Source organism: Lissotriton vulgaris, chromosome 7, assembly GCF_964263255.1.
Source record: "Lissotriton vulgaris chromosome 7, aLisVul1.2, whole genome shotgun sequence".
NCBI lineage: Eukaryota > Metazoa > Chordata > Amphibia > Caudata > Salamandridae > Lissotriton > Lissotriton vulgaris.
In genome coordinates, this window is record NC_141695.1 from 692,019,016 (window position 1) to 692,036,028 (window position 17,013).

At 49.4% G+C, this 17,013-nt stretch overlaps 1 protein-coding gene across 1 annotated transcript in view; it reads left to right on the forward strand.

The window, feature by feature from the left end:
* Positions 1-17,013, forward strand: part of CEP95 (centrosomal protein 95) — a 622,972-nt gene that overhangs the window by 127,444 nt on the left and 478,515 nt on the right. The window contains exon 4 of the mRNA XM_086930924.1: positions 5,978-6,091. Within this exon, the coding sequence (XP_086787050.1) occupies positions 5,978-6,091 (114 nt within the window). The remainder of the gene's footprint in view (positions 1-5,977; positions 6,092-17,013) is intronic.

A 17,013-nucleotide genomic window follows, 5' to 3' on the forward strand; every position in this document is an offset into this window, starting at 1 on the left:
CCCTTGTCGGACAGATGCACCCCATCTTGTCCATAGAGCTCTGGGCGGCCTGGGTGGATGAGGCCGTGCCGGATTGATTCCAGGCCATTGGTCGAGCAAAACTTGTGCATGGCGATATTTAACTTGCGCCTTGCATTATCTACCGCCTTGTTGGAGTCAGCACCCCTCCAGTGCCTCCTGCTGATCATCTCTGACCAGACCACTGTCGTGGGACCCAGCCATGCCGCCGCTTTGGTGAGGTCCCTTTGAATGGCCTGACCCACCGCCTTGTGGCCCAAACGTGTTAGGTCGTTCCCCCCGAGATGTACGATCAGTACATCTGGCAGCCACGCTGAGTCTGCCATAAGGCCGTCCAGGGTCGGTAGTAACTGCTCCCATCTCATGCCGGGCCGTCCTATCCAGCGGATGTATGTCGCCTTGGGTCTGCTTTCCTTGTGCCCCACTCGCCGCCACCAGGACTCCATTCTGGACACGAATGAATGTCCCACCACCCAGACAAGCCGCGGACGTCCCCCTGTCGAGAGAAAATGTTCCATTAAGGTGGCTTGCTGCGCACCGGGTGTGGTCGAGGGAGGGCAAGAACCCTGCCGTGCGGCATCCCAAGGCGGCTGCTCCCCCCCCTCCCCCCCTCCCCCCTTCCCCTCGTTCTCCTTTCTCACCCCCTTTTCCCTTTTTCTTTTTTTTTTTTTCTTTTTTTTTATATGAGATGTGGGCGTATGTAGGACTTGTAGGCCCTGGAACGCCATCTGCCCACGGCCTGGATCCTGTCCTCTGGCATGCCATGCTGCGATGCCGAGGTCGCCGCACCGATCCTGAAGGAATGCGGAGCAAATGATGCTGCCTGGAAACCGGCCTTACCAAGGCCCTGACGCATTACCGCTGTGAACTGGAACCTGCTCAAGTTCCTTCCATCCTGATGTATGAAGAGGGGACCCTCGCCCGCCGGGCGGGCCGCCATGTACTTAAACAGCCAGCACACTGCGCAGAGCCCAGCTTCTGGGATGCAGTGTAGGCGTATCGCCGTCCCCTTTCGTGCCCTGTCCGTTTTGGACTGCCTAAGCGTGAGCTCAACGGCCCTTACCATTGGCTTGATGTCCCTCGCTTGCAGGCAACGCTGTGCCGGGCCTGATTTGTTGGGAGCCACTATCTCGCTTACCCGAAATGCCCCAAAGAATGCCGTGGTGAAGGCCGCCCTGAAGAGTAGCAGCTCATATTTGTCTGAAATGATGCTGGTTAGGGCACTCAGTAGCTGCCCCAGCTTGTCGAAATCAATGGGGCGCCTGCCGTCCTTCTTGGTCCCCTCAACCCTTCGCCAGCCTTTCAAAGCTGCCTTTAGATAGGCAGATGCCGTGGGATCCTAACCTGTGTAGAGCCTGGCAAAGTGCGCAATGGCGGCCAAGTGTGCCTGGGCCCAAGATCTCGTTTTCTTGGCGTCGAATGCCCATTGCACAAATTTCTCCACTGCTGTGCGCGCCTTGGCCTTGTCCTCCAGTGACTTTATGCCCCCAATTCTCATTACTGTGCCTGCGTATTTCTTGTATCTCCTGTGCGCCTCCGAGGTGAGCGAGTGCCCTATTAATCTGGACAGGTCAACCCCCACAGGTATGGTGGAAAGGGGATCATCTCCTTGTCCGCCCCGGGTACAAGTTGTCTGAACCGCTTCATTTGGGACCGGGATAGCGCGTCTGCAACTGTGTTCTCTGTCCCTGGCACGTGTCGAGCCTTCAGCTCCAGGTTCCCCTCCAGCTGCAATTTAACCAACTGCCGCATTAGCCTCAACATGTCAGGGCATCTTGCTACGCCTCTGTTAATGGCCTGCACCACCCCCTTGTTATCCGACCATAAGGTGAGTTTCAGGTTTCTTATCTCCTCTTTCCAGACGGTCAGAGCCACTATTATTGGGAATAGCTCGAGGAAAGTGATGTTTTTTGTGAGCCCCTGCGCATGCCACCTGTCTGGCCACTGGCTGGCACACCATCTGTTCCCCAGGACCGCCCCAAAACCTAGGCTCTCAGCCGCGTCGGTGTAGAGGGATAGCTGCTCAGCGGTCACCCAACCTTTTCTCCAGATCAGAACACCATTAAACTCCCGCAGGAAGTCGTCCCATACTTGCAGATCCTGCCTTACACCCGCACTCAGCCGGATGTGATGGTGTTTGTGGGTAACTCCAGCCGTCAGCGCGGTTAGGCACCTGGAAAAGACCCTCACGGGCGGGATGACCCTAGCCGCAAAATTCAGTCTACCTATCACCCCTTGGATATCCCTGAGGGTGGCCTTGCTCCGGCCCCGTAGTTTGGCAATTTCTTCCCTGAATTCCTGCACTTTGTCTGGGGGGAGCCTGGCGGTCCCTGCCATGGAGTCCAGTTCTATGCCCAGGAACGTAAGTCTTGTGGTTGGGCCTGTCGTTTTCTCTTTTGCTAGGGGGACCCCAAGTGCTTCTGTCAGGGCTTCAAATGCTGCCAGTGTACTAGCACACATCGTGGATCCTGCCGGGCCTGTGAACAGGAAATCATCCAGGTAGTGCAGCTTTCCGCCTCCGTGGTGCATGTCATGGAGGGCCCATTCCAAGAAGGTAGCAAATTGCTCAAAATAGGCGCACGATATGGCACAGCCCATGGGCATGGCCTTGTCGACATACATGTCTCCCTCCCATTGGAAACCCAGGAGGTGGAAGCTGGCCGGGTGAACCGGCAGTAAGCGAAAAGCGGATTCAATGTCCGCCTCGGCCATGAGGGATCCCTTTCCTGACGCTTTGACTAGTGCGATCGCATCATCCACTGACGCATAACCAACCGAGCATGCTTCCGGGTCAATTCCATCGTTTACGGACGCCCCTTCGGGATATGACAAGTGGTGTATTAGCCTAAATTGACCCTTCTCTTTCTTGGGAACCACTCCCAGTGGAGAGACGACTATACCTGCGTGTAGCTCTTTAGGAAGGGGGCCCTCGATTCTACCCAAGCTCTTCTCCTTCTTTATTTTTGCGCCTACCACCCGGGGGTGTTGCCTCGCTGATTGCAAGTTATTCGCTCCCTCCAGTGGTAACGGGCCTTGAAATGGGATAATGAAACCTTCCTCAAAGCCTTCCACTAGTACTCTGGCGTCCGCCTTGTTTGGGTATTTGTTTGCTAGTCTGCACAGCTGTTGCGTATTAATGGGGGACCTAGCCAGCTGGCAATGTTGAATGTCTACTAGAGCCCCGCCCCCACTAGCCTCTGGGCTAGTGCTTCTTGTGTTTCTCTTTCTTGTCACCTTTTGATTCACGTTTGGAGCCTTTGCATGCCACCGCGGCGTGCCTCCCCCCGCAGCTTGAGCATGCGTGTTGGAATTTGCACGAGGAGCTCCATGAGCAGTCCCCCGCATCATATCTCCAGCATATTGCCTTGGTTGCGGGGGGGGGAGTTGGATCTCCCCGAGGAATGCTTTTGGTAAGTTTTGTTCTTCCCCTTATGGGAAGAGCTCCGAAAGGACTGGTCATATTTGCCTGTCCAAGCTCTCACTTCTTTGGCCGCGAGCATCTTATGAATGAAACCTGATACGTCCTCCTCATTCCACTCCATCTCTGGGTGCCTCAGCATCTTTAATCTAAACCCTTTATCGTATTCCAACCAGGCGTCCCTAGGGAATTGCCTCTGCGCTAAGTGTATGTTAGCCTCGTATAGCCATAGGTCAGCTGCGCAAAGGGGGAACCTCTCCACTATGATACATGCCATGATTCTGAATGCATCTAGCCAATTCTCGAAATTCCGCTCCTTTCTGGCCCCGCGCCTTTCTCTTTTGTCATCCTCCTTCCTGTCACATGTGGTCAGGTCGAGGCCCTCTAGCTGTATTTCCAGCAGTGAGAATATATCTATGAACTCCTTGCGCCATATCCTCTCCTTCACTGCGAGAGGAATAAGGCACGCGAGCCCAGTGGCTTTCGTCGTCAAGGAGGCCGGACCGGGAGATGGCCTAGCGTACAGGTCAGTGCCTAGCCCGCCCAACCCTGGGCTCCCGGACGCAGTAGTGTACCCCCAACCGGGTAGCGGGGAAACCTGCTCACCTTGCGCGGACAGGCCCACCTGCTCCTGTACCCTTGTCTGCCGTGCCCACCCTGGATCGACCATATGCCATGTCATACCCCCTGCTTCCTCCGCGCGCTGTTCCCTAGGCCCTGCAACCCCCTGCCCTGAGCCATTAAGAAAGGCCGGCGCCAGTGATTTCAAGCATTCTTTTACAATGGTACTAATATGCTCACCATTAACTGCTCTGCTGGTCATCTCGCCCTGCTTGGCGTCGTCTAGCCTCGGCGGTGGGTGCTTCTGGCGCACTTTTTTCGGGGGGTTTCTCTTGGAAGTCTTCTTCCCTGGCGTGGTCTTGGGCTTCTTGGGTGCTGAAGGGCCCGCTTCCTCCTCTGACTGGCCGTCCGGCCTATTCTCCTTCCCTTTGGCCAAATGAGGTTGGAGCCAGTCGTCGCCGTGTACTGCCGATATTTCGCGGATCCTCTTCAACACCTCAGCCATTTCTTCTGGCTGATCCTCCGCCATGCTGCCCTCCTCCCCCTGCGTCTGCGTCAGGCCGTATGTAATGGCCCCGCATGATGCGTGTGCCTTCAGCAGGCTCTGAGCACGCTGTGCCCTTTTTCGGGTCCGCTCCACCTGATGCGTGAGGTTTCGAGGGGGGAGGCCGAGCGGGCGCGTCCGCACTGTGCGGCGCGCTCTCCCACGTGGTCGGCGGGGAGGTGTGGCTCACCCCGACTGCGAGATGTTTCCTTTAGCGGGCTGCCTTCTGCGCCGCTGGGACGTGTCGCTGGGCCCTGGCCTGTTCTCTGCGGGCTGATCTCTGCGCCGCTGGGTCGGGAAGAAATCACGGTCTCGCCTTCAAGCTTCCTGCTCGTGGGTCCCGTTCGTGCGGTGTAGCGGCTCAATGCGCGCTTTGTACGGGGAGGGCAGGAAAGCGAGAGAACGTCGAGTCGCTTACCGCGGTGGAGCTTGGCTAGGACGCCGAGCTCGTCCTCCGTCTCTGTCGCCTCGAAACCCCAGCGTTGGAATCTCCAGGAGCTGGGCGGGAAGCCGGAGCGGCGCGCTGCTCTGCGGAGCCGTCCAGGGTGACTCCCGCCGACCGGGATGGGGGGGGAGTAGGTTCCCTTCCTTCTGCTTCGGCTGTCCCTCGTCGGCCCTTGCAGCAGTCGGTCCTCTTCAAACGATGTCGTAGTCGCGCCGCTCTCCCAGCTCCTTAAAGACGCTGTGCTTCTGCTGGGGAGCGGCGGTGCTTAAATCCTCTTGAGCCCCCTAGAGGGTCTCAGGTGAACCCCCTTTGATTGGGGGGTTCAAAGGTAGCAAGGTTGACCATTGGTCGCCCCCTGTGGGCGCCCGGGTCACGAGGTCACTTCCTGTCGGGGTGGCTGGTGCGCACCCCACTTCCGCTGGTTCTCGGCCGCTTCGGGGCGCCCAGAACCAGTTCACCCCCACTGTTGGCACCGCGTGGGTTATGGCGCCGGCCCTCGAGCCTCCCCCCCCCTACGGGAGGGTGCGGCGGCCTCTGCAAATTCAACCAAAAGGCTGAGAAAGATCACATTGAGGAAAATACTGGAAGATCCATATCTATTGTTACAAAAGATGAGTTAGGCGCGCAAAGCGCTTACTGAATCAGGGCATATCCGGAAGCTACAATTACTGTGGGGATTGAGTTGTTCGTAATTTTATCTGCGGTTTATTTTTGTATTATAAAACAAGCTCATATAACATTTAGTTATATATATACTTTGTTTGCCGTAAACAAATTGTGCTATTGTCAATGCGAGTTTCATTCGACTTAAGAATTCAGCAGCCGTTCAGGATTTAACATCAACTCGCCCCCACATACGGTAGAAACCATGTGGGCTCTCCTAAAATTATCTTTACTGTTAGAGCGTTCCGTCGATATGACTCATTCGATTTGTGCGAACGCCAACATGATTCTGGGTTGTTTATGCACCATTTTTCCATTTGCTTTTTAGGAGAAAACATTGTTAAACGGGATAAAGAATCCATCAAGAATCTTTTGGAAATATTTGATGGTTTGCTTGAATATCTCACCGAACAAATCAGTGAAGCTTCTTCTCAGACGGGGGGTGAGTAACTGAATATTTCCTTTTTAGTGTGTGCCATCAAAAACCATTACTTAACGTGCTCTTTTTGCAGGGTTTCTTCCTCCGTTATATTTGATATTTTTGTTTGTTCAAATTCACTGCTTGAATTTCAGTTATTTCGGTCTGTCCCCTTAATATATCTCATGTACAAGTTTAAATTGTATGTATTTGGTAGTTGTACATTGGGATACTGGTCAAGTGGCAATCGAACGCTTTATGGAGTTAAAGGTGAGGATACGGGTAAAATGTGATTGGACTAAAAGTTGGATTCTGAGAGTGGTGGTCGACTGTTAAATATTTAATGGTTTTCCCTAAAGAGGTGTTTCTTCAGCTCTTTCCCTAAACAGGGTTGGGGCGGTACTAAGGATGTAGGGCTGTCATTTCGTATCCCAGGTGCATAAGTTGAGAAGACCTGTTGTCTTACTTTTTTTCTTTTTTGTGCTTCACCTCCAGTTTGATGGTATCCTTGTTGTTGGTGTGACGACAGACCTGTCAGAAAGGCGAGGGTAGCGGTTATATTGGCTTTGTAGATGATACAGCTGTTATTAAAGATGATGTGGACTGGCAAGGGGAGACAGTCAAGGTCCAAAATGTGGGTGATGTGGTCACATTTCCTCAGGCCTTTCAGGCATGCTACTGTGTGGAGACTGCCTTTGAGGGTAGGAGCAGATGTTGGCTATGGGAGGGCGTTGCAATCATCCAGAAGCAAGGGTGCAAGCGCTTGGATAGCCATTGCTTGCATTGTTTGCATGAACCTGGCTGTTCATGTGATCTTAAAGTGAATGGGTCACCAGACTACTTGGAGGTGACACTTATGGCCTGACACATAAAGATCTTTCCGTGGGTAAATGCTCCTTAGTTGCTCCTGAATTTCCAAGAGGTTAGTCAGATCTTTAGTCGAACGACTTTATGAATCTGGCTTTATCATCAACCACATTTTAATGGACAGTGGCTGTCACTTCTGTGTGCTGGGAAAGAATTAAATATATTTCTGCAGCATTTAATCTTTCATAGATTCACATCCTTGGATCATTTGCTGTTGTTGAGGCAGGAATTCCATAGTAACTTTACAAGAGCAATATGAAAGCATAAGTGGGCCTAATACAGTGTCACATCAATAGCCAATTAACCTCAATACTAAATATCCAAATCCCAACTAATGCGGAGCGTGCGCTCTGCCCCCACCCCCAAACCATGTGTATGTGTATAATATGTATGTATGTTCTATCTGTTGAGATATACACCCCTACCTTCTGATTAGGTGAGAAACGTAATATTTTTCTGAAAATAGGAACCTCCTCATTAAGAAGCCTCTTAAAAGATGGGGCTTGGAGGCTTGTGGGAAGGTTTTATACTGATGATCCACTCATGAGGTCCATTTACTGCCTGCACCCAGATCACAAGCCTAAAGACTGAAAGATATGCAGAACATTGTTGGCAAAGACTATGTTATGAAGTCTTTTTGAGGTTGTTGAAAAAATATCTAAAGCTGTGGATATCCCATAATCTGGGGTGAGTCCGTTCAGAGCACTCCTCCTGATAAGAGGAAAACATGCATACATGCCACTTGGACACTAATACTTGATATAAAGTTATTTTTCTGTGGAAAGAAACGGTTTTCATATCTTATAAGCTTCAGGCAAAGGAAACTTGAAATAGGACCTTGTAAAATCTAGCTGGTCTGTCTCCTTCCCTTGAATTGTAGTGAAGAAAAGATCTCCAGTCATTTCAGTGCCACCAGCTGCTTCACTGTAATGTAAGAAGTCCAAATCGATGACTGCTCTGTCAACAGACCATCAGCCAAGAACTCAGTTACACCTACCTGCTTCAGCGCTGTTCTGTTGACTAAAAAGAAACACCCAGTGAAGAGCCTCACATTGGCAACCAAGCTGCCAATGTTGGTCCGTTTGATAATTGCCTTCAGCTGAGTCTGATAAGGACATTCCCATCAATGGCAGAGCCATCTATTACTGCCCTTTCATCAGTGGAATCCAAAGCAGTAAAAAGGCCAGCAATACTGCTGAAACGCAAAATTACACTACATCCACATGCAAAGCTGTTTCAACCCAAACTGGAAGAAATATCCACCTCCGATGACCCATTCAAAATGGCGTATAGTCCAGGGCAACTGAATTGCCAAATGTCAGGACACGGAGCAAGACCTGGTTACTCCATCTTATGACTTAGTCAGTATCTTCATTTCATAGAAAGGAGAATGACTCGGAAATCAAGTCCATTAAGACTATCTTTATGACTCTCAAAGGGGCTATGAAAAATACTATGATCTTCCAACTGTACCAGTGACAGTTGAGGTGCTTACAAACCTACAAAATGTGATGACTGATAAATATACCCACTTCCTAAACGGTACCTCTGGTCCACTGATCACCACAACAGTACACTGAAACGTTTCTCCTCCTCCGCCAGCCAAATCTCTACCTCAACCAGAGCCTCTGCAAACACCTCAAATATTTTTGCCTGCCACCCCAAGGTCTGGAGTTCAATCTTGATGGCACATGCAACACCAAGTACTATTAAAGTGGATACATTGACTCAATAAGATCTTGACATGGAGGAACTGAAACGTTCGGACCTTAAGGAAGTGAGTCAGATGACGTTTAGTATTAGTGGCAGAACCAACCAGGCCTCCACCAGTGGATTCGCCAGCAGAAGACCTCTGCAATTTTCTTATCCTAATTGAAAGGCTGTCAAAACAATTTAAACTTCCGATTATAAGAAACTGTTTTCTTTGACTTTCGAGAGCCAACCAGAAATTCAAAGCCATACCAAAAATCACTTCAAGGAAGGAGGATTAAAGCTGATGTGAAAACCAGTGACATTAGCTGCAGTGGTCCAGAAATTTAAATAAAAAAATATATTGAGGTCATCGATGCCCTGTACATCTGGTAGGTCTCCCCAGAGCTGACCATGTAGCCCGGTAACCTGGCAAAGGAAGATCCAGAAACCCAGGTACCCTTCATCTTACAGAGGAAGCAGGAGAATGGATGTTTTTGGCAAGAAGTTTCCTCTATGCCACCTCTATTAGAGCAGAGAGCGCCATGGCCATGCTAGGCAGACATCATTGCCAGATGTGGTCCAACACAGCTCTCTACATTGTGCTTTTGTCTGAGGAGAACATGAAGGCTAAGGCGATTATTTGGTGAAGGAAAGAAAGCTTCAGAGGCTTTCATAGTTGCAGCAGAGTACTTGGCGAACATTGGATTCAGGAAGCTAGCAGGAGTAGCTGTTATTGGACAAGGCTACCTCCTAGCAACTTCCTCCAGAACAAAAGCTGAAAACAGAATTACGTCTATGGTATAAAATGGAGTCTCTCCATTGGGAAACCTATTGATGATGCTCTTCAGAATATAAAATCTGACATGAACGTAGTTAAATCTGTTGAGATTTAGCTACAACAATGTTCCCAGCCCTTTTGAGGGGTGAAAGGTAGAGCTTTATCATGCGATTAAGGGTAACAAAATTATAGTTTTCAGTCACAAGACTTGCAACCTACACAATACCATGTATACTATTATAGTTCACAGCAACAACAGCCCTTCAAGGCACCACTGTGGCATCCTACAACAAAGTGCAGTGGAGGTTCTCAGACAGTCTCAAGACACAGGGCGTTGTCATCTGTGCCTGTTGCTGTTTTAACTTTTACCTAAAAATTGGCACCATAGATAGGACATTAGCCTTCATCCCAGAATGGGCACATGTAACCTCCTACAAATGGTTGCTTGATCGCATCCAGTTTGGACTCCTGCAGGAATTCACCAAGTGACCCAATACCCTACCCTTCCCAAAGCTGCCGCTCTAGCAGAAACATCTGCACAAACTCCAGTGTCATTTTTTGTCAAGGATCGAGGTCCACAAGAGAGGTGCTTGGGTCATCTTTTATTATTTTACAAATGGGACGTTTAACACGAGCCAGCATTCATCTATCGAATAGTGCTTATCCGCTTTAGACAACCCTGGTCTCGTCCTCCGGGGTTCTTCTTCTCTTGTCCGGGTTTCTTCCCTGGGACGCTCTCATATAAACAAAAGAGGAGGAGGAGTGTAATGGTCAGTAGGGTGCTCTGTACGGTCTCGTAGGGAAAAGGGAGAGAAGGAAATCCCAGTGCTTTATACCGGTTCTACTGATGTGAGATTGTGCGGTAAGCGAGGGGTTAATTGAACGAGCAGGAGATGCGAGAATTTGCCCACTACTTGCTGGCTTTCTTCCTCCCAGTCCACCCAGTGAGCCACTCACGTACCTTGATGAGCCATGCTCCTCCAGAAGGGTGGCTGGACGCAGCACGGAAACGTTGGCTTCCTGGCTCTCCCTGTTTTCCAGTCTCCACCGGTGTCGCCATCAGAAACGCAGCTTCCTCTTTGGGATTCGGTCCCTCGTCTCTTCACGATGCTTCAGCGAACACACCGCATCTTCCTGGGTCTGACGTTTCATGTCCGGAGCCTGGTTCGTCCTCTTCACCCATTGGCTCCAGAGGGGTGACATAGGTTCCCGGGGTGGGGTCTTCGGAAGAGGACTCTGAGTAAAAGGCGTATCGTTGTAAAAAAGGAGTATGGAGGGAAGGAGTGCAATATTGAATTCCAGTCCAATCCAAAGGCTTCTCCTGTTATGAAAAAAGGAGAGGACCTTTCTTCGTAAAGTACATGCCACCACTCAGTCATACTGTCAGTAACCTCCTCGGGCCAGGGTTATCATGAAACCAAGCTAAAATGCTGTTCAAGATACGGAAAAGACTAATGGTTAATCCCAAAACAGTAAATTGATATAAGCGTATCCTCAAAGTTGTTTCTAATCAAACAGAAGAAATCAGGTGAATGGAGAACCATTCTAGATGGATCAGCTCGAAGTCCTCCTCAGAAGACTAACATTTGGAATGGTCACCCTACAGTAAGTCTTGCAACTATTACTGGGGGGAAAATGCATGGCATCCCTTGACCTGCAAGGCGCCTACTTCAATCAATCAATCAAGGTTCTTATAAAGCACAACTACTCACCCCTAGGGGTCTCCAGGCGCATTTGAATTCTCTGCAACCATCGGAAATTCTTAGGGTTTGATGTGACGAGCCACATTTAACAATTCAGAGGCCTCCAATTTGGCCTCCAATCAGCTACATTTATGGCATGACGTGCCCAGACCATGATGAATGGTTGGTAGAGTGTACCCACTTAGAAGCCATGAACAACTCAATAACAGACTGTACTCTGCTTCTCAGAAGATTAGGGCTCCGGCTCAACAAAGAGAAATTGGCTCCATGGCATTCTCACCCAATCTATTTTATGGGGTCACTCTGGAACACAAATCAAATAAATGTATCCCTTGCAAGAGGGACAAATATGCCCAACAACCCTAGCAGGTCAGATCCAAAAGCAAAGAAGCATCAAGGTCTGCCTGTTGAAAAGGCTGTTGAGCATGATCTCGTCTTCTATACCCCCTCCTCGCATTCTGCTGACTAAGAATGTGACCCACACTGCAAGAACTGGGCAAGCCCTGGGCTTAAATACAGGGACGCCTCCTTCACCAGGGCAGAGGAGCGTCGCACCACAGTTTTTTCGCAGTTTCCTTAGCGCATTGCGGGCGGGCGGGGCTGTTCTGCTCTTTGAGCAGGACAGAGAAGGAGTGGTTTGCCCACTCCTGAGTGCACAAAGAGTGTTTGGTCGGCCCTCTCGGGCCGCCCAAAGCACTTATGCTCACTGTGCCCTTCTCCACATGGCCACCCCGTTAGCCACTGGCTGGACGGCGTCCTGACCAATCACATAGATTTCACGCTTATTCCACATTTAAGTACCTTGCTCCCAATTTTATTAAAACGCCTTAGCCACCTCAGGACAACAAGAAGATGGATATAAATCCTTTCTAAATTTTTAAAATAGCTCATCTCATTTTAGGATTTGGTAATGCAGCGATATAAAGTAAACCCATATCACTTTTTCAAAAAACCGCAAGGATATTATAGACTTCTTAAGTAATAAATAGCCAAAACCCTTTCCTTTGGAAGTCCTGTATGTCCTTAATTGTATTTGATATAGAAATTTTTTTCGGGTCACTTTAAAAATGGAGGCAGTTATATCTTTCCTGAAATTTAATAATCCTTTCCAAAATCATAGGTTTTTCCTCCTAGGTATTAAAAGCTACGTTTGTCTCTATCCTTATTTCCTGTACCATTGATGATTTAGACAAATTCAACACAGATTTTATGCCTCAAATCTTTTTTCCCCACTTCTGTGCCATTCAGGAATTTGGTTTGTGAAATTTGCTTTAAATGCTGTCAATACTGGGACTTGGTCAGGGCCACCATAATCTTTCCTGAATTAGCGTAGCCCTGCAGTGGTGGGTAATGCATAAGATGTTGTACAGGGAAAGTAGGCTCTATGTAGTATTTTTAGCTTTTATTAGCCGGAATCCCACCTTAATTGCTACCTTTCGTGTGAGGCGAGCACCTCTGGCCATTTGTCATCTTCTATGCCTCCCAAATCCCAGGCCCGTTTTTGGCAAAGATTGAGAAGCATGTTGGGTTTGTTGTTAATACTTTTTCGATATGTGAGGGAGGTCGCTTGACATGGTATGTGTTCAGCAAGCAAACTATCTTCCAGGGGAGAGGATGCAAGAAGCTCCTCCCCTGCTGCTACCTGTAGTGCATGTCTAACCTGGAGGTAGCGAAAAAGGTTCAGTGTCCACCAGGTGAAATTCACTTTACAGGTCAGCAAACGTGAGTATTATGCCCCCCCTCCACAGGTCTCCTACTTTGGATAGGCCTATTGGGTCCCATTTGTTGGACCCTTGGAGTATCCCCAGTGTGTCCAGAGTTGCCGAGTCCCACAACTGTCCAAACCGGGTCAGTCTACCCTTCCACCCCAGCGCCTTGTTGGCTGCATGCTAGAGACTGATGGTCACAGCTGTTGGGACCTGCTCACACGGCCGCAAAGGTGTAGATTATAGGGCCCACAGGTGCCCACCGGGGCGCATAACCAGTCGACCCATCCGGATTGATGGTTCCTCGCTCAGAAGATGTACCCATTAGTTTTTCATGGACCGCTGTGGCGCACAGAAATTGCTGTATATCAAGCAGGGCAATGCCACCATCGTACCACTCCTGTGTGAGCTTATACAGTACGATTCTTGAGGAGCTCCCATTCCACAGGAGTGTCCGCAGTGTGGAATTTATTGTTCTGAAATAGTGCGAGGAAATGGGGAATTATGTGTTGCGTAGGACATATTGAAAGCGGGTTAATTTCATCATCTTAAAGAGTGCAGCTCTTCCAAGGAGTGACCACAGCAGTGATCTCCAGTTTTGAACATCAGTCTTTAACCTTTTTAGATGAAGTGACAGTGTGATCAAAATTCTACTCTTAGCCAGTTCTCCCAATTTAGTTCAGGATGCTTCACTAATCTTCTTGTCCTGTAAATAAATCCACTTGCCCCTTTGGTGCCAAGCAGTGCTGTGACAAATTATGGCAGCAATCTCATTATATAGGAGCTGTGATAAAAAAAACCTCTCTGATTATGCCAGGACTTGTGCAATACCGAAGTTTGATTGCTAGCAATTCTCTTATTTTACCACCTTTCTTCAAATCTACATGCTTCGGCTGTAGGTAGCGGGAAGCAATAGTTTGAGGGAAGGAATGGTTTTGATTGTGCAAATCTACAAACTTGAATGTTTTAGGGGTTTTTACCTACTCTTCTTTATTATTTTCCCATACTGAGAAAGGTTGTAAATTTACTCCGGACAAGGTCAGAAATAAAGCTTATTCCAAGGTTGGGGACAAATGGGGTTGGAGTGAAATAATGCTCAGCAGATGTTCACATGAGCTAATAGCCAAGTGCGCTGAAGTCCGCTTCAGGACTCTGGAATAAGAGTAGTCCAACCCCCCCCCCCCCCCTCACCCCCCCCCCCCCCCCCCCCCCCCACTACATATGCTCTATGACCTGCCTCTTGGAGGGCCCAGTATGCGAGGGGAACTGGAGAATTGAGCCCCCAGTGACCCTTGGAGGAGCATGATCTTCCCACATGGTGACTAGCATGGGCCGCCTTAGAACGGACACAGCTCCCATCTTGGGGCTCTGGGCATTAGGTTAGGGTCTTCTGAGGAATGGCCACAAGTGAAGAGTGGACATAACCTGCTGGGACAATGCAGTGACACCTACAAGACCTTGCAGCATTGTGATGAGTGCCCTGACCACGTGTTCCACTGTACTATATTGCCCTGCTTATTAGCAGAACATCTGGGGGATCCGCCCATGCACCGTTCATCCCGAATCTAGTCGTACTGCTTGATCTGAGCAGGTGGGGTATGCACAAGTGGGCTTCTACCACAGTAAAGAAAAAGGAATGATCAACATTGCTGGGTGCTGCCTTGGCCCTTGAAAGACTGAGCAATAGAGGTTGGGTCCTGCGGCTTCCTGGGGCGTGGGGGGGCTGGTGCTGGCAGGCTGAGAGGGAGATAACCTTAAAACCCATTGTGCCACCAGCCACTCCCGCACAATCATGGGCAATGTTTCCAGAAAAAAGGATCTGGATGCTGGAGGACAGGCTCTGCCCAAGTCTACCTCCGATGTGCTGGTGGGCTTACTGCTGCTGTCCAAGGCATGTCCCCTGAAGGGGCCTACTCTCCAGGACATACTGCAGGACATAACTGCTTCTAGAGAAGCATTGGAAACTGAGATGGTTACCATGGAGGCGGATCTGAGCCTACTAAAAGATAACCTCAGACTCCTTGCTGAGAGTGTCACAACAGCTGAGTGGGCAGTGGCAGAGGTCCCTTCGGATTTGGCAGCAATGCATGAAAGGCTCACAGTCATGGAGGACTAGGTTCGGTCTCTGGAAGTCAGGGCAGAAGAAAGTGAAAATAGATCATTAAGGAATAACATTCGTATCCTAGGTCTTCCTGCTTGTCCTGGGGTGTGGTAGTTGGGAAGTTTGTTGTAAGTCAGTTGATGGAAGATGCTTGCCGTGTGTCCTGCGTGCTCATTATTATATGGTTGTGGAGTGGTTTCCAGTGTGTGGGTTATGTCTCGTATGTCTTTGCCTCACCCAATGGCAACACCCTATATGGCCCGTGCCTTCTCTGCCTGGCAGGTGGAATGGGGCTTGATTGATTTCTATCAAGCATACTACCCAGGGGAGCAGGACTGTTACTTCTTTTCCAGTTTACACAACCTCCATGTGTGTCTGGATGCTCTCCTATGTACGCCTGATGTGCAGTGATTGGTCTGAATCACTGAATACCTCTCCGGAACCATTTTTGATCATAACCCCTTGTTGCTAGGTCTCGGTTGGGAGAGTGCTCGGCCCTGCATGCCATTGTGGAGGCTAAGACCGGAGCTGTTGGAAGACCCGGTCTTCCGCTAGTCTGTTTGGCACATGCAGAAAGCGACCACACTTGCTTGCTGTTAGCATATCTTGCAAACCCAGCAAAAAGGGGCTTGGTTATTGTAGAGCTGGACACTGGCCAGGGGGCCAAACTCAACCGACAGGAAAACATCAATTATGAATTCAATAACTATTATTCTACACATGATTGCAGTGCTACTGATTGTTTCGATGAAGACATTGAGGCCTTTTTAGAGCCTATGCCTTTTTCTGCCATTACATCTGAAGAGCTGAGTAATTGGGGTGGGGGGGAACATCATGGTTCCAGAGGTTCATGCGGTCATAAAGTCTATGGCCTGGAACAAAATACCCTGCACAGATGGGCTGCAATCAAGTTCTCTTCCACTTATGTGGAAGAGCTGGTCCCTAAATTAGTGGACCTCTATAACACAGCTAGAGACATGGGATTGCTGCCATCCTCCACACTGGAGGCCCAGATCGTGCTCTTGCTGAACCCCTGGAAACAAGCTGATGACAGAAAAGCCTATCGGCCATAGTCTATTCTGAACTCCAATTAGATTTTAAGTAGGATCCTAGCCAACCGACTCGTTCAACACTTGCTAGCCCTGATAAACTGCAACTAGGCGGGATTCATACTCGGCTGCAATACAGCCCATAACATTCGTAGATTGCTCACGCTGTTAGAGGCCGATACATTTAGATGAAGCGAAGGCAGTGTTTTTTGCAGTGAACATCAAGAGGGCTTTTGATAGCCTGGAATGTGCCTTCCTATATCTGGCATTGATGCTTTTTGGCCCAGGTTAAGGGCTTGTCGCCTGGACCAGATTACTGTACACAGACCCTTCGGCAACAGTTTGAACTAGTTATATCATTTAGGAAGGATATGGTGTGGTGGGAGGTACCAGGCAGGACTGCTGTCTGTTGCCCCTTCTTTTTGCCCTGGCAAGGGAGCCATTGGCGTGTCATGCCAGGGCTGGGAATTCTTATCCAGGTAGAACGGTGGGCGCCCAGACCCACCATATTGCATTATATGCAGATGACCTCTTGCTTTTTTTGCATGACGCGGTGAGAGCTCTGGCAGGTGTTTGTGTTTTGTTAGAGCAATTCAGCTTCCTGTCTGGCCTGCGAGTTAACTGGCAGAAACCTTGCTTATTCCTTATGCTGATTTCCGGTGCCCCCGCTGGAGGGACTGAGGGCATTGCAATGAGAGCCTTGTTGTTTGCCCTAACTTGGGCTGCAGATTTATCTGGTCCGGCAGATCTGATGGAGCGGAACATGGGTAAGGCCATTCTAGGACTCGGATTCAGCATGCAGTTTTGGAAAACACTTCCCCTATCAGTCACGGACCGAGGAGCATTATTAAAAATGATTGCCCTTCCCCACCTGCAATACTTCTTTGTGGTTTTGCATGGACTGAGTAGCATTACTAAGAATGATAGCTCTCCAACGCCTGTTGTATTTCTTTGTGGTTTTTCCAGTCTGGATTCCTCTGGAGTTTTTCCGAGACATAGATATGCTTGTTACGGGCTTCTTATGGGGTCGGGCTGCAGGAGAGTGGCCCT